Below are 24,501 nucleotides of genomic sequence, written 5' to 3'. Positions count from 1 at the left end.
TGGCTGGATGGTATAATGGTTAAAGGGACTCTGAGAAGTACAGTAACTATGGAAAGCTGCATATCATTTTAAAGCTCTCTTTCTCCTCTTTCCAATGATATATAAACCGTCGCCCTATGCCTTTTAGTTTTCGCTATTTTCGCAATCGAAATCGTGGTCACGGCAATTTCGATCGTGAAAATAGCAAACTAAAAGGCGTAGGGTGGCAGTTTATCTATCATTGGAAAGAGAAGAAATAGAGCTTCAAATTGATATGCATCTTTCCATAGTTACATTGTATTACACAGGACGACTTTTCTCCAAATTTGGCAGCTCGATTCAGTACAATGCAATGAAATATAAGGAACTTAGGGGGATATAATTATAAACATCATGCTGGTAGGTGTGAGGATGTAATTAGTTGTGGGTATGCTTGAAGGCATACCCACAGGCACTGCTCTGAGTTCCTTTAAGGGCTCTGCCTCTGACACAGGAGTCCAGGGTTCGAATCTCGGCTCTGCCTGTTCAGTAAGCCAGCTCCTATTCAGTAGGAGACCTTAGGCAAGTCCTTAGGCAAGTCTCTCTAGTCTCTAACACTGCTACTGCCTATAGGGCGCGTCCTAGTGGCTGCAGCTCTGGCGCTTTGAGTCCGCCAGGAGAAAAGCGCGATATAAATGTTATTTGTCTTGTCTTGTCAAATGATGCCGTGCGCTGCTGATTGTCTTCAGAGCCAGGCTCTCCTCCTAGGTCCCCCTCCTGCTACTGTGCACTCTGCCGCTGCCCACTCCTCCCTCCCTTCCCACAGAGAACCACAGCTGCAGCAAGAATGATAGCAGCAGATGGCAAACGCTCACTCACTTATCCATGATCCAAGCGATAGAGATCCCATCATCTGAAACCCATCTGTCTCTTCTACAGTGCAGCCGCTCGCTCTGAACTTCCTGATTCTCAGATCAGACAGGAAGTAGGAAGTAGTAATAGTAGTAGTAACAGAATAGTAGTAGTAACAGAGCGGCAGCACTCTAGAGGGGACAGATGGGCTCCGGATGACGGGACCTCTATTGCTTGGATCGCAATAGGTGAATGTGAGTCATCTGGTGCTGTCATTCTCCCCCGCTGTGGCTGCCTTCTCTGCTGGACTTCCGTATTCACTGGGATGGAGGCTGCATGGTGGCTGTCTAGTTTGGGAGGAAATCGGTTGTTCGGTGGTGGGGGTGGTTATGTAATTCTGTCTGGGGAACGGCTTCCGGTTTGGCGGTGTCCAGAGCTTTCTGCTATTGCCAGGCTGGAGATACAGGAGGAAAGTGCTGCTGCTGTGATATCTGGCGCCCTCTTCACAGGGGTGCCCCAGCCCCTGAGTGTAAATGTCCCAGCCATTCATCTTTCACTCTGCATTTTGCCGCTGCTATTCATTGTGCACTCACAGAGGAAAGCGGGCTGTTGCCCATAGCAACCAGTAGCTCGGCTGCCCCGGTGTGTGCAGCATGTTGCTGTGCAGCTGCATCTTCTGATTCTATTACGACATGATGGGGGGCCCAAATCAGTTACTTTGCTTAGGGCCCCATTTAGCCTTAATCCGACTCTGAAGCAGAGGCTTAAAGGTAAGGATGTTTCTATGTTGTATTCCAACTGGTAAATAGTAAAAAGTATGGACGAATCCTCTGGAAAAAAAAGTTTCTGCAGGAAGTCAACCAAATAAATCCCCTATGGACATAAAGTCCGACGTGCAAGTATTTGGGACTCGACTGAAATGCTATGTAAATACTGTCTTTTATTTTTTTGGTATATCATAGTTTAAGAGAACAAGCATGTGGGCCTATCAACATACCCAGCGAGGCACATTTTAAAGGGTACATTCTTAAAGATATAACAGCTTACCATAATATCAGATTAAGTCTGCATTCCTCGTTTAACCACTTCACAACTGAGGGGTTTTACCCCTTGAGCACCAGAGCAATTTTCACCTTTCAGCGCTCCTTCCATTCATTCGTCTATAACTTTGTCATTACTTATCACAATGAAATGAACTATATCTTGTTTTTTTCGCCACCAATTAGGCTTTCTTTAGGTGGGACATTATGCCAAGAATTATTTTATTCTAAATGTGTTTTAATGGGAAAATAGGAAAAAATGTGGGAAAAAATGTATTCTTTTTCAGATTTCGTCCTTTATAGTTTTTAAATAATGCATGCTACTGTAATTAAAACCCATGAAATTTATTTGCCCATTAGTCTCGGTTATAAAACCGTTTAAATTATGTCCCTATCACAATGTTTGGCGCCAATATTTTATTTGGAAATAAAGGTGCATTTATTTTCAGTTTTGCGTCCATCCCTAATTACAAGCCCATAGTTTATAAAGTAACAGTGTTATACCCTCTTGACATAAATATTTAAAAAGTTCAGTCCCTAAGGTAACTATTTATGTATTTTTTTTAATTGTAATTTTTTTTTTAATTACAAAAAAAATAAAAATTGGGGAGTGTGGGAGGTAATGAGTTAATTTTTTGTGTATAACTAATGTATTTCTATATGAAAAATGCTTTAGGGTGTAGTTTTACTATTTGGCCACAAGATGGCCACAGTAACTTTTTGTTTATGCGTCCTGCAAGCGTCCGGAAGGACGCTTGCAGGAAGTGTTATGAGGCTGGGTACCTTTTTTTTTTTTCACAATGATCGCGCTGCTTCTCGTAGAAGCAGCTGATCATTGCGGGGGCTTGGATCAACGAACGGGAAAGTTTTTTCCTGTTCATTGATCTCCGTGCAAGTGGGCGGCGGTGTGCACGAGCGCGGGGACACGCGGACGAGCGAGCGGGAGCGGCGTCAGGTGCGGGTTTCTCCGTCCCTTGGTGTTAACAGGGTGGAAAAAGGGACGGAGAAATCCGCACCGCTGGGGGTAAAGTGGTTAAACCAAGTTGTTTTTATGTGGATATTTACCGTATTCAATACTGTACAGTACAGTTCTTGTTGATGTAAAGTTCATTTTGGAACTACTCCTTCATGTATCATCCCTTTTTTAGGTGTACATCAACATAAATAGCTTATAATATCTTTAAATTCAGTGAAATGGCTACTCAGGATTCAGGAAAGCCTTGTATATTTGCACAATATTTGACCTGAAATTTGTAAAAGAACATTTATGTTCGTTCAATCATGCTTTACTGGCGTGTGAAGATTGGCCAATGTATCCCAACCCACCCGGACACTCAACATACCCCTGAATCGGGTCAAATCAAATTGAATGAAACTCATGGTGGGCCAGATTACCTCATCCATAGATTCCTGATGCTGCTCAGTGTCTTCTGTGGCCCTCCCATAACCCGTCCCCATCCTCTAAGCATTCTAATGGATGCCTCCATCTAACACTTCTGCAGAAGTTCCCTTGAGCAGCATTAAGTAATTCAGGCAAGCATGAGTTCCTAAAAGGCTGATAAGACTGATAAGAAGTCAATCCAACAGTTGAATTGACTTATTGCCAGTCTTATCAGCTGTTTGAACAATAGCAAAATACTTTTTTTTAGTTGTTTCAACTTGTTTCACAACAAAAGTTGTATGGGGCTTAACATACAAGTTTGGCTAGTTGGTAGGTGTGTATGAACCTTCAACTTTCCCACATGACCTTAATACCTTCCTGACAACTAACCTTAATTTTTAAACCCTAATCTCCCTCTAACCTAATTTCTAATCTGAGCCCTCCTAATTGCTGCCTAATTCTAATTGATAGCTCTAAACAATTATTTCTGTTATCTTTTTTTCCCATACCAAATCCAAGCATGGGACAGTGGGATGTGGGGGATGGGTGAAAAAACAAGGGGTGGGGAGAGAGCGCACTCAGGTTGTCATTTAATAAAAATGGCCAGGCGGGCGAGGAATATTCTCACCTGGATCTGTGGCTGACTGTCCCATACGGGGTGGCCAGCAGAAAGGCTTTGTCCCACTTGGGCCGATGACCAAGTCTTGGCAGAAGTCCTCCTCCACAAGGCGTGCAGATGATAGCCTCCTTCAGAGCTGTCCTGGCTGGCTTCTGCTCTGGTATATTTTCCACCTAGCCCGAGTGCTGTAATGCCGCTATAGGCGGCTGCACTGTCGGGCAATCATGGGTGGTAAGAGTGTGTATGATGGCTGAAGCTGCTGTTGGCTCCACGTCGCTCTGCCGAGGTGAGATAATCAGATCGCAGGCGGCTGGAGCGAGAGCGGAGACGCTCATTGGTGATGTAACTGTCAGAGGAGGCTCTGCACTAGTCTGTGGGACCTACACAAGCAGGACACAGCCAGCAAAAGCAAGTAGGAAAAAAACAGCGGCTGCCATATGAATCAAAAGTAAAACTTTTATTGTTTTACTTTCAATAAAAGTTATACAATTAAGTTTTATTTTTGATTCATACGGCAGCCGCCGTTTTTTTCCTACTTGCACACACTTGCACTGGCAAATTGCTTAACTGCTCTCGCTGGCTGTGTCCTGCTTGTGTATGTCCCACAGACTAGCACAGAGCCTCCTCTGACCGTTACATCACCAAGGAGCCTCTCAGCTTCTGCTCCAGCCGCCTGCGATCTGATTATCTCACCTAGGCAGAGTGGCGTGGAGCCAACAGCAGCTTCAGCCATTATACACACTCTTCCCACCCACGATTGCCTGACAGGGCAGCCGCCTATAGCGGCATCACAGCACTCGGGCTAGGTGTAAAATATTCCAGAGCAGTGGCCTGCTAGTACAGCTCTGAAGGAGGCTATCATCTGCACACCTTGTGGAGGAGGACTTCTGACATGACTTGGTCCCCAGTCCAAGTGGGACAAAGCCTTTCTGCTGGCCACCCCATATGGGACAGTCAGCCACAGATCTAGGTGAGAATATTCCTCGGCCGGCTGGCCATTATAGAATGACAACTTGAATGCGCTCTCCCCCCACCCCTTGTTTTTTCACCCATCCCCCACATCCCACTGCCTACTGCAGATTATATACCACCTAGAGTGGCATCCAAGAGAGCAGCACTATCTGACGACAACTACACAGACTTGCACAGCATTGTCAAGATCGCTCCCTCTGTCCAGCACAGGGGTTTAGGCTCCTTTCCTTTTCACTCAACTCCAAGCATGGAGGGCGATATATCTTCCAGTTGATAAAACTTCAGGGTGTCAGCTTTGGCAGTGTTACCATCCAGCTTTGGAATTAAAACCAAGCAGCCCCAACAATACATGTGTCCACTTATCAATAAAGGCATAGGGATGGGAGCTTTATTATTGTAAAATTTTGATATGGTCACCAAGTATAGGAAGCGAGATGAAATCTCTCCGACGAGGCATAGCCCTTTTGTGGCATGGAAAAAATGTTATGATTTCAGTAAGGTTTTTATTGCTGTCAGTATTTTAGTTGCAAAGAATTCCCCTGTTTCGTGTCATGGTGACAGGTAACTAAGATACTAGAAAGAGGCAATCTGCTAAAAACGAACACAGACATCATAAAAAAAAATCTATTAGTGTTTTTATCCCTTGCGTCCCTTTCTCCAAAGTTTGGGCTGAAGTTACACTTGAAATTTTGTTTACTTTTATTTTTAATAAAAGCAAAAGTAAGTTTTTGACTACTTAGCCTTCTTCAGACTCTAATCCTGTATGCGCACAGCATGCAGGATTGGATCTGAAGAAGGCTGAGCAGTCGAAAACGTACTCTTAGTCCTAAGTTAGCCAATAAATTGTATCATCATGATTCAAAACATGTTGCTTTTACTGAGGGCAAACATGGTACAAGATTCTACTTCTATTTTTAATAAAACCTATAATCATGAAATCATTATAAAATAAAATGAATATATAAAATGTACTTACACTTGCATGTCAACCGCTTAGTATCATTTCAACTGCAAAGTTATGATCTCCTAGCAACCAGCTTCCGGCTGTCAGTTTTCTTGCTATACTAAGAGGCCATTTCAATTGAGTTACTTTTTATTTCTGAGAATAGTTATTGATGATGGGCTACAAGGCTTACCAACAAATCCTTTATTATTTTCCAACATGTTAGCATGGAATGAAGTCCATTGAGAAATACATTTTTGACAAAGTTAAAATTTACTAATAATTACAATATCACTCACAGGTGAAAAGGAACACGCTGTAACACCTCACCTATGAAGTTTTCATTTTTTTTTTCTATGGGAAGACTATTGAATTATTTGAGAGAGAATTACATCCAGGTCACAATCACTATGGAATATTGATTTTATGAAGGACCTAGGAGTATGTGGGAGTCCATTTCTATATCCATGTCTCGCATATTTTTCTTTATCTCTCCATCTGCAGTGCAAGTGAATTCTCCAGAGTTCAGAAGTAAGTGTGACGCTTCTGACCTATCTTTATCTTTGGCACTGGATCGTCTTATTATTTTCTTCTCTTCATGTGGTTGAAACTGTGGAGGTTCTTCGTGGTTCTCATCCGAAGTTACTGTGTTGGCATCTCCATTCTGCTTAGCCTCTATATAAAAGAGAAGAACACCATTAGCACTTTTATCAACCATATCAACAGCACACAACTGCCCATATAGATATAGATAAGATAATCAAGATAATTTTTCATCTTCTCTTTAAAATAGATTTTCAACATTTCACAATTGAAAAAGTACCAAAATTAGAAGAGAAAGTAGTATCAAAAATATCTTGTGTCTTTTTCTTTCTTACTGGGGGTTTAAAAGGCATTTTATTGACAAGGTGTGAAAATATCAACTTGGTGAAAACTAAGAAAAAAGAGTTAATTGCATATAGGTCAATACCCCTTACCTAATTAATTTTTTTCCCAGGAGATAATTTTTCATCTTACCTAAAAATATATTTTTATCACCTGGAAATTGAAAAAGTACTAAAAATTTGGTAAAAAAAAATAAATACCAGCAAACTTATTTTGAGTATTTTGTTGCATGCTGGGAGCTTTAGAAGTATTTTATTGGTAAAGTTTGAACATATCTCCATGGAGAAAACCCATGGGAAAAAATAATAGGATATTGGCCAATTCAATTTGCCTTTTCTCCTAAGTTTTCTTCTAGGTGTTATTTTCACACCTTACCAACAAAATTCCCTTTGAGCCACCAGCAAGCAAAAAAATACTCTGAATAATTTTGACAGTACTTTTTCACCTACTTTTTGGTACTTTTTTCAATTGAAGGGTCCTGACACACTAAACAGAAGCTTACAAATCATCTCCTAGGAAAACCTAGAAGAAATGAATTGAATAAGGTTCAATAATGCTCATGCTCTTAGTGGCAGTAGCTAAGTGTACGGATTGAAAAGAAGGGCGGAGGGAGGTTGAGGAGCGTGGGGAGGGAATGCAGGATAGAGGACACGATTTTTGAAAGAAAAAAAGTTGTTTACACTTTGATGGATAAATATCTGTAAAAGCAATTTATCCAAGTAATGGTATATCTAAAAGAGAATAATTCTGTTTTACTGTGGGTAATATCATCTCAAGAACCCCTTGACAAATACATATTAAGAGTATTGAAGAAGAAATGCTTTCCATACATTCTCTTATGTTTAAAGTCATCAATTTTTTTCCTGTACTCTAAAAACCCACTAATACTATACTGTAGCAAGTACGAGTACCTCCTGAACCCAGCTCAACTATCCCTGGGGCAAGTATATCACGTGGCTCCAGAAAATAGATATTGTCCACCAGAAAATGCCTCAATTTTTCTGAAGACATTAGTTAAATAAAAAGGAAAATTGTAAAATATACCACTTTGGCTTGAGAGAGAGCATGAGAGAAATGAAAACAAGTTCAGAGCATTCCCAAAGCCTTGAAACCATAAAGCAGATAAAAGCTGTTTATCTGGGTACAGACTGCAGCTGTTCCATCCTAGTAAGTACCGTATAAATTTGAGTATGAGCCGACCCCTCACCCCCCCCCCCCCCCCCTTACTTTTACCTAAAAAAAACTGGGGAAAAAAGATTGGGAACCTTAACTGTAAAAAAAAATGAGTTTTACTTACCTGGGGCATCTACCAGCCCCCTGCAGCCATCCTGTGCCCTCATGGCTCCTCTGGTCCCCCGCTGCCAGCTAGTTTCGTTTCTGCCGACTGGGAGTCGGCCGGTCGCCATGCGTACGTTTTTACACATCCCTGCTGGTGCAGGAAGCTATTGCAGACATCAACAAGTACATTTTTACGCGTTACGGTTGTAATGCGTAAAATTTTAGGAAATGAAGCAGTAAGAGTGGTACAGGTGGAATTTCAAGGGGAATTTTAGTAATGGCTGTGTGTTTCCTTTAACAGTGACACTGTACCCCAAACTGCAATACTGTCCAACAAACTGCTTCTTCTGTACCCCAAACTGCCAATACTGCCCCCACGCAGCTTCTTCTGCATCTAAACTGTGTCTACCACTGTTACGCCTTCTATACTTGCTCCCCCCCCCCCCCCTTACGACCTTCACTGCTCCTCCTGTGCCCCCCACTGCCATTACTGTCATTTACACTGCCAAGTCAGTGCCACATCTGCCGTTTTGGGACAGTTTGAGAGCTGGGGGGGGGGGGGGGGGTGAAGGTCACATGTCACTGCAGAGCAAGGGGGCTGGGGGGGGGGGGAGGTCCCCCCCCCCACTTCTAAGTACTGCTGTGCATTTTTTATGGTGGGAGGCGCCTTTATTAATTTTGACCACCCACCACTTAAAGGATACCCGAGGTGACATGTGACATGATGAGATAGACATGGGTGGTGTGTACAGTGCCTAGCACACAAATAACTATGCTGTGAAGTGGCTGACTCAGTCCTGACTCAGACAGGAAGTGACTACAGTGTGACCCTCACTGATAAGAAATTCCAACTATAAAACACTTTCCTAGCAGAAAATGGCTTCTGAGAGCAGGAAAGAGATAAAAATGGTCAATAGTTCATAAATTTTAGCTCTGGCACACTTCAATGAATGTGTCACTCAGCAAAAACATGGAAAAGAGGCCTTAGCATCCTCTATAATAAAATCCTAATGTCTCTGCGTCCCATGTCCCTGTGTGTGTCCCATTTGTGCAGGGACGAAGAGACACTAAGGGAGAATGACGCGCGGCAAGGGATGACGGGCGAAGGGGTGCGCGCGGGTGGGCGGGCGTGGCGTGCGGGCACAGCGGAAATGTGCATACGTGGCGGGCGCATGTGCAGTGACAGACTTAGCCCGTTTTTAAACGGGCTTAGGTCCACTAGTACTATTAATAATAGTAACCAATACTTTTAACAAACTATTTATGACAGATATTGGATACCAGGTAAAAATAGCAGAAATGCAGTTTTGCTATTAATGAAGATAATAGAGAAGGTAATTATAGCTGTATGCCTGTATCTGCTAGCAGCCACAGGTAGGAATGAATGTAAATGGAAGAGCTATGCAGGGCGGTTCGCAGTATGTCGGCTACAGCTGATTATAGTAGTAGTAACTGAAGAGACGAGAAGAAATCCCATTGTACACTGCCGCTACATGAGCAGGACTAATGGCTCCACATCATGAGATTTAACTCCTTACTGTCACCTGCCTCATTTCAAATCAGTGCATTGCAAATCAAGCAAATGATTATCAAAAGTTAAATCTCGTGAACTCAAGCTAATAATGTGGCTTGTGTAGCCCAGGCAGGTTTTAAAATATAAGAATGTGGGAACTTTATGATGCTAACCTTATCAGTGTCAGGCTTTCCAACTATTAGTCAGTTTGGGAGAATCTTTTACTGTAGTAATGTTGGGGTGGGTGGAGATCTGGCAATTAGCATGATGGCAAATCTATCATCATGGGGAGGATTTGTCATTTATCAGAGGGAAATTTGTCAGTCACAGAGGGGGAGCCTGTCGGTCAGACTAGCGATCAGGTGGATGTTCTTTTATTCTAAATATAGTTGCAGTCTAAATGCAGTCTGATATATTGCATTTATGTAACCTGCAAAGCAGGATCTTCCTTGTCAATTATAAGTCAATTATAATATATAAGGAGACTACTGGAGAACATAAGCAACCCTGCAAATCTTGCAACACTACTCTAGTTGAGGGGACCCAGAGAGGAACCTCATAGACAAACAGATGCTTCCTGCTCATGGAAAACTGGGTGTGTCCCTAATTTGTAACAAATATGGGACCCAGTGGGAAACACTAATGCTAAAATTGCATACCAGGACCCTTAGGCTGCTTGGCTACATGCACGGTGCTCGCTTTGGCTACAACTTCTGCTCGCAAAACTTTACTAAACCAAATTCGGTTGCTGGCATGGATAGTATTTCTTGCTGTGTTGCCTAATTCTTACAAATTAGTGGTCAGGACCATATTTCCGTGAGTAGGAAGTGGCTGTGGGTCCCCTCAACTAGACTAGTGCCAGTTTTGGATTCATGTGATCTGTTAATAGGGGGCAAGAGTTTGCAACCCTTGTTCTGTGAATACTGTTAACAGATCATTAGTGGTTTGTGGTTGCCAGTCTACAGTGCCATTCAAGTTTCCCCACAGTTAGATCGCACTGACCTCTGCATTAGTGCAGAGGCTGGAGGATGACATTCCAGGGAGTGTCCCTTCACTTCCACTGTCTGGGTCTACATAAAAGTGGGATCTCCTCAGGCTCTCTGTGAGGATCTTGTGAAACTACTACTTATGCAGTGTTAAGGCTGCGATACACTAAAAATCACAAAGCCCAATTGCTAGCTCTTTGTATCAGCGTTTTGGTAGCGATATGAGCTGAGTTTTCCAGCAAATAAATTAACTCATATACTATGTATTGGAACCCAAATGCTCACAAAATGCTGCATGTCCTGCATTTGCGATTTCCAAAAAGTGGGCTCAACACCATAGACTTACACTAGCAAGAAAACACGCAGAATTCGATCTAGTGTGCCCCAGCCCTAACTGATTGTAAATGTGACCTAAAGATAGTTCAGGTCCACTTTTCAGCTGCCCCTTTATCTCATCCCATAAAGTTAGTGGGCATTACATGTAGTTCTACAGTGACATACAAACAGTGATGTGAGATCTCTCCTCAATGTGTGCAGACATATCAGATGTATAGGGGCTGCCAAGTAGCTGCTGCTTCAGTCTGATCTCTCTGTATATAACCAAAGCCTTTAGTGCATGTAAAGTGAAACAAAATGAAGATTTTTTTTCATTACAACTTTATTCCGTACTATTATCAATAAACAATGATTACATGCATTTTTAAATAGAAGAAGTACTTCTTTGTTGGCATTAGTTCATGCAATATATTCACAGTGTGCCACCACAATTGTGCCACTCGGAACACATCTGGTCATTTCAGAAGCCTTCAGTTCACAGATGCAAATATCCAAAAGGTTTGCCTATGACCTCTGACCCCTTGTCATGATGCTCAAGCTCTGCAATTTGTCATTTAGAGCATTTGGCTGAGGAAGGCCAGTCTGCACATTACCTGGCAGACAGTCCCTCCACGCCACTGGCACACTGCAGTAATATACTGAGATGATCTACCTCATGTGTTGTAGAATAAGAAATATCTTTCATCTTCAACATTACTAAATTCTATTTTTCTGATTTCAATATTTAGATTTTTTTCTAATTTCCCATACTGAAAACACAGGGTTCTTCAAAAACTATGACAAATTAAGCTGCATTAAAAAAAATCCTCATTCACAAGATATATCTCATAGCGAGATCATCAAGATCACAAATGTCTTGCTAAGCTATGCAAAGAAATATGGTAATTCAGTTTGCAGACCAAATGACCAGCCCTTTATGTAACTGGTACCGGTGTATATAACTAAGACATTAACATTAAACATTTAAAAAAGAAGCACCACCTAAAAATGTGCTTGTTTCTGCAAAAAAAAAAATAATTTAAAAAAAAATAAAAAATCCTTAATTCCTTGTTTTCCATCAATATTGTGATCAGTTTTTCAATTAATATTATAACCGATTATTTTATGACTGACTAAAAACCACATTGCGCATTTATCTTTCAAACAACTGTAGTTTAATTGATTGCAATTCAAATTATTAATATTGATTGTATCATCGATCAAACACAAAATCGATTGGTAATTGAATAGTGGACATTTTAACTTTGGGTCTGTCTGTCACTGGGAAAGTTTTCAGCTACTGGGGTTCTTTGCACATTAAAGAGGAACTTCAGCACTAACAAACATACTGTCATTAAGTTACATTAGTTATGTTAATTAAAATAGATAGGCAATATAATCTCTTACCCACCCTGTTTTAAAAGAACAGGCAAACGTTTGTGATTTCATGGGGGCAGACATCTTTTTGGTTGAAAGGATGTGACAGGAAGCATAAGAAACAGTTCCAACTGTCCTGTGTCCTGATCACCCCTCCCAGCTGCGCTCGCTAGGCAATGAGAACTACAACATCAGAAATTCCATCATGCTTTGCACAGCATCAATGGAAAATGCTGTGCAGATTTCTTTGATGGGGTGGAGATTAGCTTCTGTGCAGCTAAAAATGAGGCTTGGGTAAGAAAAACAAAGTTCTGATGCTGTGAAACTGTTAATGAAACACCAAGCCTTTTCAGTGCTGCTGAGTAGATTTTTAGTATGGAAGTTCACTTTAAGGTTGAGTGAGCTCACGAAACAAAGTACGGCCTCTTTCACATGGATGGCTGAACTGCACACTTAGGGCTGGTGCACACCGAGCGGCTTTTTGGGCGTTTTCAGATCCGCTTGCGGCTGCGGATCTGCTTGGTCAATGTATCTCAATGGGGTGGTGCACACCAGAGCGGCAGGCGTTTTGCAGAAACGAAAAATGCCTGGGTGAGGCATTTTTTGGATTTCGGATGCGTTTCTGCCTCAATGTTAAGTATAGGAAAAACGCAAACCGCTCTGAAAAACGCCTGTTCAGAGCGGTTTTGCAGGCGTTTTTGTTACAGAAGCTGTTCAGTAACAGCTTTACTGTAACAATATATGAAATCTACTATACTGAAAACCGCAGCAGCAATCCGCAAAACGCTAGCAAAACGCCTCATAAAAATAAAAAAAAGCGTTTAAAAATCTGCTAGCATTTTGCGGATCTGCTTGCGGTTTTTGGTGTGCACCAGCCCTCACTGAGCAGTTGAGCCTCCTGCCTGCCGACCACTGAGCGCCTTCTGGCTGAATTTGTAACCAAACGCATGTCAGTGTTTGACACGTGGTGCAGTTACCTGGAACCGAAATAAAAAGGCTGTGCTCAGATGTGACTCAGTATGATGGCTTGTCTTTTTGATGTATAGCTTCTATTTACATCCTAGGCAAATGTATTTTAGGTGGCTCATATAGATGGCTTGTCTTTTTGATGTATAGTCAGTATGATGGCTGCTTCTCCACTAACTAGTAGTGCATAGGGGGCAGCTGACAGTGAATTCACCACCTTCAGCCTCCCATATGAAAGAAGTCTAATGTTTCCAGAGCATGAGCAAAATACAGGGTTCTCTTTCTTTTCAAAACATTTTACTAAGTGAATGATGATTCTCGATTGGAACAAAGCTGCCATTATCTAACCTATGACACACCACGTCACAAATACACTAAGGGCTCGTCTCCACTAGTGCGGTGTGCGTCTCGCAGACGCACGCCGCACTGAGCCGGTGGGCGGGATCGCAGGTGAATCCCATGAGCCGTGCCATGCACGGCTATGGGATTCGCAGCCTCCGTGGCGAAATCTGCGGGGGGTTCCGGGCGAATCGCTCCCGCAAGCGATTCCGCCGCTGCGCCATCATCCCCTATGGCAGAGTTTCCCCGTGCGAATCATGTGCAGGATCTCTCTGCAGAATCGCCGGCGAAATCGCCGTAGTGGAAACGGGCCCTAAAACTCCTCAATATTCATGGGGTTGATTTACAACACTTATCTTAGGAACTAGCTCACCTAATTAAAGTGGATCTGAACTCTTGCACAGGACACAACGAAAACATATAGAAATACACCCATGTATTTAGAGAGTTTAGCCTGTCTAATTCCCCCTCATCTGTGACTAAGAACAAGTTGTAATTTGATCCCACAGCTGTGGCAGCTGACTGCTGACTGCCACGGCAGAGAGCTAAACACAGGTAAACACAGGGTGGTAACAAGATGTCTGCTTCCATAAAAGCAGGAAGTAGACAAACTGCAAATGACATTTGCTTATTTTTCTTTCCCTCCACTGTACACATGAATAGGAGTGCCGCACTTTTTTCCTTTTCTACCACAGCAACAAAACTGCAAATGTATTGCAGGATTTGTATCCGCTGTAACAAAATAAATATTTTTCTTAAATGGTTCTTATGCTGCTTTTAAAGCAGATCGGAAGTTTGGAATTCAGGTCCACTGTAAGTCACGATTTGTCTCTCCTTATCGGTCTTAGTCAGGCGTGTGTACAGTGGCCCCCCGATCGCCGTACCGCAAGTAAACCGCTAGGCGGATCAACTTGGCTGAGCAATGGCCAACTTCTTTATGCACGCTGCTCCCCTGCCCGCCATGTGATGTCTAGCATGCCCTGCTCCACCTTCCCTCTACCCCATAACCCCTAGCAGCAGAACATGTTGTCAGCTACACAGCTGGCACAAGTCTGTACAGGCCAACCCAGCGATGTCACCTAAAGGGATCAGGTCCCAATCCCCGACGGGCAACATGTGTCACAGGTGTGCACGCACCTCATAATTTATTCATTCTTAACTGACTTAACTCGTTATTTATTTATCTGACTTAACTCATGATTTATCTCTCTTTATCCGTTTATCTTATGAGTTGGCTCTCCTTATAGTTTCTGCAAAAAAATAAGTAAGGTGAGATCATTCCGGACAAAATCTATGTGAATCGCTCCCCATATTACCAGGATCATATTGTGGCACCCTATATAACTGGTGACTACTGGTGATTCAACTTTCTCTAGTGCTTATAGCCTAGAGGTGACACTATAAACCAACTACACTATGCTAAACAGCCTGGCTCTACATGGCGGACTCATCTCAGTTTTGTGCCATTTTGCAGAACAATACAGATGCCTGTGCCCAGGAGTGCCATACCTATCAACACATGCTTCCCAGTGGCCTCCATGTACAGAGACATATGACAGACCTGTGACAGAGGGAATTACTAACAGATAATGAGGAGTTTTCAGTGCTTCGTTTTTACTTTAACAAAATGATGAGCTATCTGCATAGCTGGACATTTTTTCCATTCATAAGTAAATGACGAATGTCAATGCAAATTTAAAATGCAAATCATGTGGAAATTCAGGATTTTAACCCTGGTAATACCTGCTTAGATGCATTTGATCAAGGCAAAGGTATTGCAATGTATTATTGTTAATAGTAGAAACAGTCGAGTAATTGTAGTACCTGCATGTCTATCACTACAAGTTTCCTTTATATCCTTTAAAATGAAGTGAAGTAATTGAGTTAATGATTGTAAATCCTGGCCATAAAAAGTATAAGATATTACAGAAAGAATGCTACCTGTACTCATACTACCTGTATGAAAGCCTATTATAAGCTACTATTTAAACACTATGGGCTTGATTCACAAAGCGGTGCTAACTGTTAGCACGCCTGTGAAAACCCCCTTAGCACGTCTTAAAAAGCTTTTCGCGCATAAAACTTTACGCGTGCAAAACTTTATGCGCGTAAAACTTTACGTGCGTACTGCACAGAGCGCAGGGCGCACCGCGCAAAGTGCCCATTAAAGCCTATGGGACTTAGCGCGCGTAAAACTTTGAGCGCGTAAAGTTTTACGCGCGCAAAGTTAGCGCACGATCTGATTGAGAAATCCGGTGCTAACCTACTTAGCACCCTGGTTAGCGCGTCTAAAGCCTTCAGTTCACAGATGCAAATATCCAAAAGGTTTGCCTATGACCTCTGACCCCTTGTCATGATGCTCAAGCTCTGCAATTTGTCATTTAGAGCATTTGGCTGAGGAAGGCCAGTCTGCACATTACCTGGCAGACAGTCCCTCCACGCCACTGGCACACTGCAGTAATATACTGAGTCTACCTCATGTGTTGTAGAATAAGAAATATCTTTCATCTTCAACATTACTAAATTCTATTTTTCTGATTTCAATATTTAGATTTTTTTCTAATTTCCCATACTGAAAACACAGGGTTCTTCAAAAACTATGACAAATTAAGCTGCATTAAAAAAAATCCTCATTCACAAGATATATCTCATAGCGAGATCATCAAGATCACAAATGTCTTGCTAAGCTATGCGGATCTGCTTGGTCAATGTATCTCAATGGGGTGGTGCACACCAGAGCGGCAGGCGTTTTGCAGAAACGAAAAATGCCTGGGTGAGGCATTTTTTGGATTTCGGATGCGTTTCTGCCTCAATGTTAAGTATAGGAAAAACGCAAACCGCTCTGAAAAACGCCTGTTCAGAGCGGTTTTGCAGGCGTTTTTGTTACAGAAGCTGTTCAGTAACAGCTTTACTGTAACAATATATGAAATCTACTATACTGAAAACCGCAGCAGCAATCCGCAAAACGCTAGCAAAACGCCTCATAAAAATAAAAAAAAGCGTTTAAAAATCTGCTAGCATTTTGCGGATCTGCTTGCGGTTTTTGGTGTGCACCAGCCCTCACTGAGCAGTTGAGCCTCCTGCCTGCCGACCACTGAGCGCCTTCTGGCTGAATTTGTAACCAAACGCATGTCAGTGTTTGACACGTGGTGCAGTTACCTGGAACCGAAATAAAAAGGCTGTGCTCAGATGTGACTCAGTATGATGGCTTGTCTTTTTGATGTATAGCTTCTATTTACATCCTAGGCAAATGTATTTTAGGTGGCTCATATAGATGGCTTGTCTTTTTGATGTATAGTCAGTATGATGGCTGCTTCTCCACTAACTAGTAGTGCATAGGGGGCAGCTGACAGTGAATTCACCACCTTCAGCCTCCCATATGAAAGAAGTCTAATGTTTCCAGAGCATGAGCAAAATACAGGGTTCTCTTTCTTTTCAAAACATTTTACTAAGTGAATGATGATTCTCGATTGGAACAAAGCTGCCATTATCTAACCTATGACACACCACGTCACAAATACACTAAGGGCTCGTCTCCACTAGTGCGGTGTGCGTCTCGCAGACGCACGCCGCACTGAGCCGGTGGGCGGGATCGCAGGTGAATCCCATGAGCCGTGCCATGCACGGCTATGGGATTCGCAGCCTCCGTGGCGAAATCTGCGGGGGGTTCCGGGCGAATCGCTCCCGCAAGCGATTCCGCCGCTGCGCCATCATCCCCTATGGCAGAGTTTCCCCGTGCGAATCATGTGCAGGATCTCTCTGCAGAATCGCCGGCGAAATCGCCGTAGTGGAAACGGGCCCTAAAACTCCTCAATATTCATGGGGTTGATTTACAACACTTATCTTAGGAACTAGCTCACCTAATTAAAGTGGATCTGAACTCTTGCACAGGACACAACGAAAACATATAGAAATACACCCATGTATTTAGAGAGTTTAGCCTGTCTAATTCCCCCTCATCTGTGACTAAGAACAAGTTGTAATTTGATCCCACAGCTGTGGCAGCTGACTGCTGACTGCCACGGCAGAGAGCTAAACACAGGTAAACACAGGGTGGTAACAAGATGTCTGCTTCCATAAAAGCAGGAAGTAGACAAACTGCAAATGACATTTGCTTATTTTTCTTTCCCTCCACTGTACACATGAATAGGAGTGCCGCACTTTTTTCCTTTTCTACCACAGCAACAAAACTGCAAATGTATTGCAGGATTTGTATCCGCTGTAACAAAATAAATATTTTTCTTAAATGGTTCTTATGCTGCTTTTAAAGCAGATCGGAAGTTTGGAATTCAGGTCCACTGTAAGTCACGATTTGTCTCTCCTTATCGGTCTTAGTCAGGCGTGTGTACAGTGGCCCCCCGATCGCCGTACCGCAAGTAAACCGCTAGGCGGATCAACTTGGCTGAGCAATGGCCAACTTCTTTATGCACGCTGCTCCCCTGCCCGCCATGTGATGTCTAGCATGCCCTGCTCCACCTTCCCTCTACCCCATAACCCCTAGCAGCAGAACATGTTGTCAGCTACACAGCTGGCACAAGTCTGTACAGGCCAACCCAGCGATGTCACCTAAAGGGATCAGGTCCCAATCCCCGACGGGCAACATGTGTCACAGGTGTGCACGCACCTCATAATTTATTCATTCTTAACTGACTTAACTCGTTATTTATTTATCTGACTTAACTCATGATTTATCTCTCTTTATCCGTTTATCTTATGAGTTGGCTCTCCTTATAGTTTCTGCAAAAAAATAAGTAAGGTGAGATCATTCCGGACAAAATCTATGTGAATCGCTCCCCATATTACCAGGATCATATTGTGGCACCCTATATAACTGGTGACTACTGGTGATTCAACTTTCTCTAGTGCTTATAGCCTAGAGGTGACACTATAAACCAACTACACTATGCTAAACAGCCTGGCTCTACATGGCGGACTCATCTCAGTTTTGTGCCATTTTGCAGAACAATACAGATGCCTGTGCCCAGGAGTGCCATACCTATCAACACATGCTTCCCAGTGGCCTCCATGTACAGAGACATATGACAGACCTGTGACAGAGGGAATTACTAACAGATAATGAGGAGTTTTCAGTGCTTCGTTTTTACTTTAACAAAATGATGAGCTATCTGCATAGCTGGACATTTTTTCCATTCATAAGTAAATGACGAATGTCAATGCAAATTTAAAATGCAAATCATGTGGAAATTCAGGATTTTAACCCTGGTAATACCTGCTTAGATGCATTTGATCAAGGCAAAGGTATTGCAATGTATTATTGTTAATAGTAGAAACAGTCGAGTAATTGTAGTACCTGCATGTCTATCACTACAAGTTTCCTTTATATCCTTTAAAATGAAGTGAAGTAATTGAGTTAATGATTGTAAATCCTGGCCATAAAAAGTATAAGATATTACAGAAAGAATGCTACCTGTACTCATACTACCTGTATGAAAGCCTATTATAAGCTACTATTTAAACACTATGGGCTTGATTCACAAAGCGGTGCTAACTGTTAGCACGCCTGTGAAAACCCCCTTAGCACGTCTTAAAAAGCTTTTCGCGCATAAAACTTTACGCGTGCAAAACTTTATGCGCGTAAAACTTTACGTGCGTACTGCACAGAGCGCAGGGCGCACCGCGCAAAGTGCCCATTAAAGCCTATGGGACTTAGCGCGCGTAAAACTTTGAGCGCGTAAAGTTTTACGCGCGCAAAGTTAGCGCACGATCTGATTGAGAAATCCGGTGCTAACCTACTTAGCACCCTGGTTAGCGCGTCTAAAGCCTTCAGTTCACAGATGCAAATATCCAAAAGGTTTGCCTATGACCTCTGACCCCTTGTCATGATGCTCAAGCTCTGCAATTTGTCATTTAGAGCATTTGGCTGAGGAAGGCCAGTCTGCACATTACCTGGCAGACAGTCCCTCCACGCCACTGGCACACTGCAGTAATATACTGAGTCTACCTCATGTGTTGTAGAATAAGAAATATCTTTCATCTTCAACATTACTAAATTCTATTTTTCTGATTTCAATATTTAGATTTTTTTCTAATTTCCCATACTGAAAACACAGGGTTCTTCAAAAACTATGACAAATTAAGCTGCATTAAAAAAAATCCTCATTCACAAGATATATCTCATAGCGAGATCATCAAGATCACAAATGTCTTGCTAAGCTATGCGGATCTGCTTGGTCAATGTATCTCAATGGGGTGGTGCACACCAGAGCGGCAGGCGTTTTGCAGAAACGAAAAATGCCTGGGTGAGGCATTTTTTGGATTTCGGATGCGTTTCTGCCTCAATGTTAAGTATAGGAAAAACGCAAACCGCTCTGAAAAACGCCTGTTCAGAGCGGTTTTGCAGGCGTTTTTGTTACAGAAGCTGTTCAGTAACAGCTTTACTGTAACAATATATGAAATCTACTATACTGAAAACCGCAGCAGCAATCCGCAAAACGCTAGCAAAACGCCTCATAAAAATAAAAAAAAGCGTTTAAAAATCTGCTAGCATTTTGCGGATCTGCTTGCGGTTTTTGGTGTGCACCAGCCCTCACTGAGCAGTTGAGCCTCCTGCCTGCCGACCACTGAGCGCCTTCTGGCTGAATTTGTAACCAAACGCATGTCAGTGTTTGACACGTGGTGCAGTTACCTGGAACCGAAATAAAAAGGCTGTGCTCAGATGTGACTCAGTATGATGGCTTGTCTTTTTGATGTATAGCTTCTATTTACATCCTAGGCAAATGTATTTTAGGTGGCTCATATAGATGGCTTGTCTTTTTGATGTATAGTCAGTATGATGGCTGCTTCTCCACTAACTAGTAGTGCATAGGGGGCAGCTGACAGTGAATTCACCACCTTCAGCCTCCCATATGAAAGAAGTCTAATGTTTCCAGAGCATGAGCAAAATACAGGGTTCTCTTTCTTTTCAAAACATTTTACTAAGTGAATGATGATTCTCGATTGGAACAAAGCTGCCATTATCTAACCTATGACACACCACGTCACAAATACACTAAGGGCTCGTCTCCACTAGTGCGGTGTGCGTCTCGCAGACGCACGCCGCACTGAGCCGGTGGGCGGGATCGCAGGTGAATCCCATGAGCCGTGCCATGCACGGCTATGGGATTCGCAGCCTCCGTGGCGAAATCTGCGGGGGGTTCCGGGCGAATCGCTCCCGCAAGCGATTCCGCCGCTGCGCCATCATCCCCTATGGCAGAGTTTCCCCGTGCGAATCATGTGCAGGATCTCTCTGCAGAATCGCCGGCGAAATCGCCGTAGTGGAAACGGGCCCTAAAACTCCTCAATATTCATGGGGTTGATTTACAACACTTATCTTAGGAACTAGCTCACCTAATTAAAGTGGATCTGAACTCTTGCACAGGACACAACGAAAACATATAGAAATACACCCATGTATTTAGAGAGTTTAGCCTGTCTAATTCCCCCTCATCTGTGACTAAGAACAAGTTGTAATTTGATCCCACAGCTGTGGCAGCTGACTGCTGACTGCCACGGCAGAGAGCTAAACACAGGTAAACACAGGGTGGTAACAAGATGTCTGCTTCCATAAAAGCAGGAAGTAGACAAACTGCAAATGACATTTGCTTATTTTTCTTTCCCTCCACTGTACACATGAATAGGAGTGCCGCACTTTTTTCCTTTTCTACCACAGCAACAAAACTGCAAATGTATTGCAGGATTTGTATCCGCTGTAACAAAATAAATATTTTTCTTAAATGGTTCTTATGCTGCTTTTAAAGCAGATCGGAAGTTTGGAATTCAGGTCCACTGTAAGTCACGATTTGTCTCTCCTTATCGGTCTTAGTCAGGCGTGTGTACAGTGGCCCCCCGATCGCCGTACCGCAAGTAAACCGCTAGGCGGATCAACTTGGCTGAGCAATGGCCAACTTCTTTATGCACGCTGCTCCCCTGCCCGCCATGTGATGTCTAGCATGCCCTGCTCCACCTTCCCTCTACCCCATAACCCCTAGCAGCAGAACATGTTGTCAGCTACACAGCTGGCACAAGTCTGTACAGGCCAACCCAGCGATGTCACCTAAAGGGATCAGGTCCCAATCCCCGACGGGCAACATGTGTCACAGGTGTGCACGCACCTCATAATTTATTCATTCTTAACTGACTTAACTCGTTATTTATTTATCTGACTTAACTCATGATTTATCTCTCTTTATCCGTTTATCTTATGAGTTGGCTCTCCTTATAGTTTCTGCAAAAAAATAAGTAAGGTGAGATCATTCCGGACAAAATCTATGTGAATCGCTCCCCATATTACCAGGATCATATTGTGGCACCCTATATAACTGGTGACTACTGGTGATTCAACTTTCTCTAGTGCTTATAGCCTAGAGGTGACACTATAAACCAACTACACTATGCTAAACAGCCTGGCTCTACATGGCGGACTCATCTCAGTTTTGTGCCATTTTGCAGAACAATACAGATGCCTGTGCCCAGGAGTGCCATACCTATCAACACATGCTTCCCAGTGGCCTCCATGTACAGAGACATATGACAGACCTGTGACAGAGGGAATTACTAACAGATAATGAGGAGTTTTCAGTGCTTCGTTTTTACTTTAACAAAATGATGAGCTATCTGCATAGCTGGACATTTTTTCCATTCATAAGTAAATGACGAATGTCAATGCAAATTTAAAATGCAAATCATGTGGAAATTCAGGATTTTAACCCTGGTAATACCTGCTTAGATGCATTTGATCAAGGCAAAGGTATTGCAATGTATTATTGTTAATAGTAGAAACAGTCGAGTAATTGTAGTACCTGCATGTCTATCACTACAAGTTTCCTTTATATCCTTTAAAATGAAGTGAAGTAATTGAGTTAATGATTGTAAATCCTGGCCATAAAAAGTATAAGATATTACAGAAAGAATGCTACCTGTACTCATACTACCTGTATGAAAGCCTATTATAAGCTACTATTTAAACACTATGGGCTTGATTCACAAAGCGGTGCTAACTGTTAGCACGCCTGTGAAAACCCCCTTAGCACGTCTTAAAAAGCTTTTCGCGCATAAAACTTTACGCGTGCAAAACTTTATGCGCGTAAAACTTTACGTGCGTACTGCACAGAGCGCAGGGCGCACCGCGCAAAGTGCCCATTAAAGCCTATGGGACTTAGCGCGCGTAAAACTTTGAGCGCGTAAAGTTTTACGCGCGCAAAGTTAGCGCACGATCTGATTGAGAAATCCGGTGCTAACCTACTTAGCACCCTGGTTAGCGCGTCTAAAGACTTTAGACATGCTAAGTAGGTTAGCACCGCTTTGGGAATCAAGCCCTATAATGGTAATAATAATAATTACAAAAAATATATTTGTGGAAGCAACCTGCAATGGCATGATGCCGTGGTCATGGTTATTTGAAATGCACATTATCACCAGCTGAACACTGAAAATGCCAAGGGGCTGTTTACACTGCATGCCTTGCTAAGCTGACTTCTACAGTTTGGCAACATAGCCAAATGCAAAGACATCTGAAATATCATTCACGCTGGCATTCATTTGTGGCTTTTCCATGCAGAGCAGCATGCGAAAAACAAAGCGCTGCCACCTGCAATTTGTATGCATTACCTCCCTCCTTTCATTGGAAGGCAATGAGTGCCTGGTGTGAAATACCTCTTAAGGTGCCCGCTAATGATACAATCTTGACTGTTCAATCTTACCACTTCTATGTAATATGAGGGATTACCTAACGTATCCGATCGCAGTATATTCTCTCAGTTTACCCTACATACCCTTTAGGTACCCTACATACATTTGGCATTTGGTAAGATTATACAAAGAAGATTGGGATTGATTCACAAACATAAATAGTGGGAGTAACCTGCTGTTACTCTCGCTATTTAACACTGCACATCTTCATGCACGCTATGCACACTATTGGCAGTATAGCCTGCATCATTCCGCCCGGGACCCCTTCGGGTCAAGTGATCCTGTCACTCTGATTGGCCCAATAGGCTGCCTGTCACATGACATCACTACACAGGCAGTCTACTGGGCCAATCAGAGTGCCAGGATCACTTACTTTAAAGTTACTGTACCCGAAGGGGTCCCGGGCAGGATGATCAGATCGCCCGTTACAGTTAATACACAGCCTTAGCTACAAGCGCTCGCTATGCAGGGCATAGTGAGCGTTATTCTGACAAGAGGGAATAATGCACGCTATGCTGCCAATAGTGCGCATAGCGTTCATTAAGGTGTGCAGTGTTAAATAGTGAGAGTAACAGCAGGTTACTCCTGCTATGTATATTAGTGAATCAAGCCCATTGTATAATTTATGGGCACCTTTATGGCTCTGATGCCTAATCTATGGCAATTTATTACCTCCTGTGCAGCCACCCTGTTTTCCCACTGATAAAAACTTCCAACATCAACTTATTACAGTATTATGGACATTACTACTTCCACTAACACCCCGGTATCCATAGCCAGAATTTGGCTATCCAGTAGCTAAACTCCAGCACTTTATGCCCCAAATTATGTTGTTGGCGCTGCCATAGACACTAATTACATTGTGGGATATATGTGGTGGCACCCAATCACAAACAAACAAACAAACACAGAACATTTATATCGCGCTTTTCTCCTGGCGGACTCAAAGCGCCAGAGCTGCAGCCACTAGGACGCACTCTATAGGCAGTAGCAGTGTAAGGGAGACTTGCCTAAGGTCTCCTACTGAATAGGTGCTGGCTTACTGAACAGGCAGAGCCGAGATTCGAACCCTGGTCTCCTGTGTCAGAGGCAGAGCCCTTAACCATTACACCAGGAGTGCAATGAGCCCAAATTCCCTGCTTCAGGACCCTAAGCCAGGAGGTAAGTAAAATAGTAGTTATGTTTGCAACAAAAGATAGAAAACACCACGGCACTCCATCAGGGTGGATGAAACGGAGCAAACAAACTGGCGCTCACCCTTCCAAATTGTATAAACTCTGCTGCAGTCTGGACATGGTCATGGCTAAGGAAGACAGCATACATAGAGACCACAAGAACGTCCAGGCACTGTCCTTGCAATTCAGGTTTATTTAGGTGATGGTCCGGAATG

At 42.9% G+C, this 24,501-nt stretch overlaps 1 protein-coding gene and 1 long non-coding RNA gene across 5 annotated transcripts in view; one reads left to right on the top strand and one right to left on the bottom strand.

Annotated features, from left to right (window-relative positions):
- Positions 1–24,501, top strand: part of LOC137546754 (uncharacterized) — a 174,882-nt gene that overhangs the window by 133,530 nt on the left and 16,851 nt on the right. The window lies entirely within an intron of this gene.
- The window catches only part of KCNC4 (potassium voltage-gated channel subfamily C member 4), a 75,887-nt gene continuing 57,560 nt past the window's right edge, over positions 6,175–24,501 (bottom strand). Inside the window, exon 3 of the mRNA XM_068269544.1 lies at positions 6,175–6,440. Within this exon, the coding sequence (XP_068125645.1) occupies positions 6,190–6,440 (251 nt within the window). The 3' untranslated portion in view covers positions 6,175–6,189. The remainder of the gene's footprint in view (positions 6,441–24,501) is intronic.

This window comes from Hyperolius riggenbachi, chromosome 2 (assembly GCF_040937935.1).
Source record: "Hyperolius riggenbachi isolate aHypRig1 chromosome 2, aHypRig1.pri, whole genome shotgun sequence".
Classification (NCBI taxonomy): Eukaryota; Metazoa; Chordata; class Amphibia; order Anura; family Hyperoliidae; genus Hyperolius; species Hyperolius riggenbachi.
This window is presented reverse-complemented; position numbering and strand designations above follow the sequence as displayed.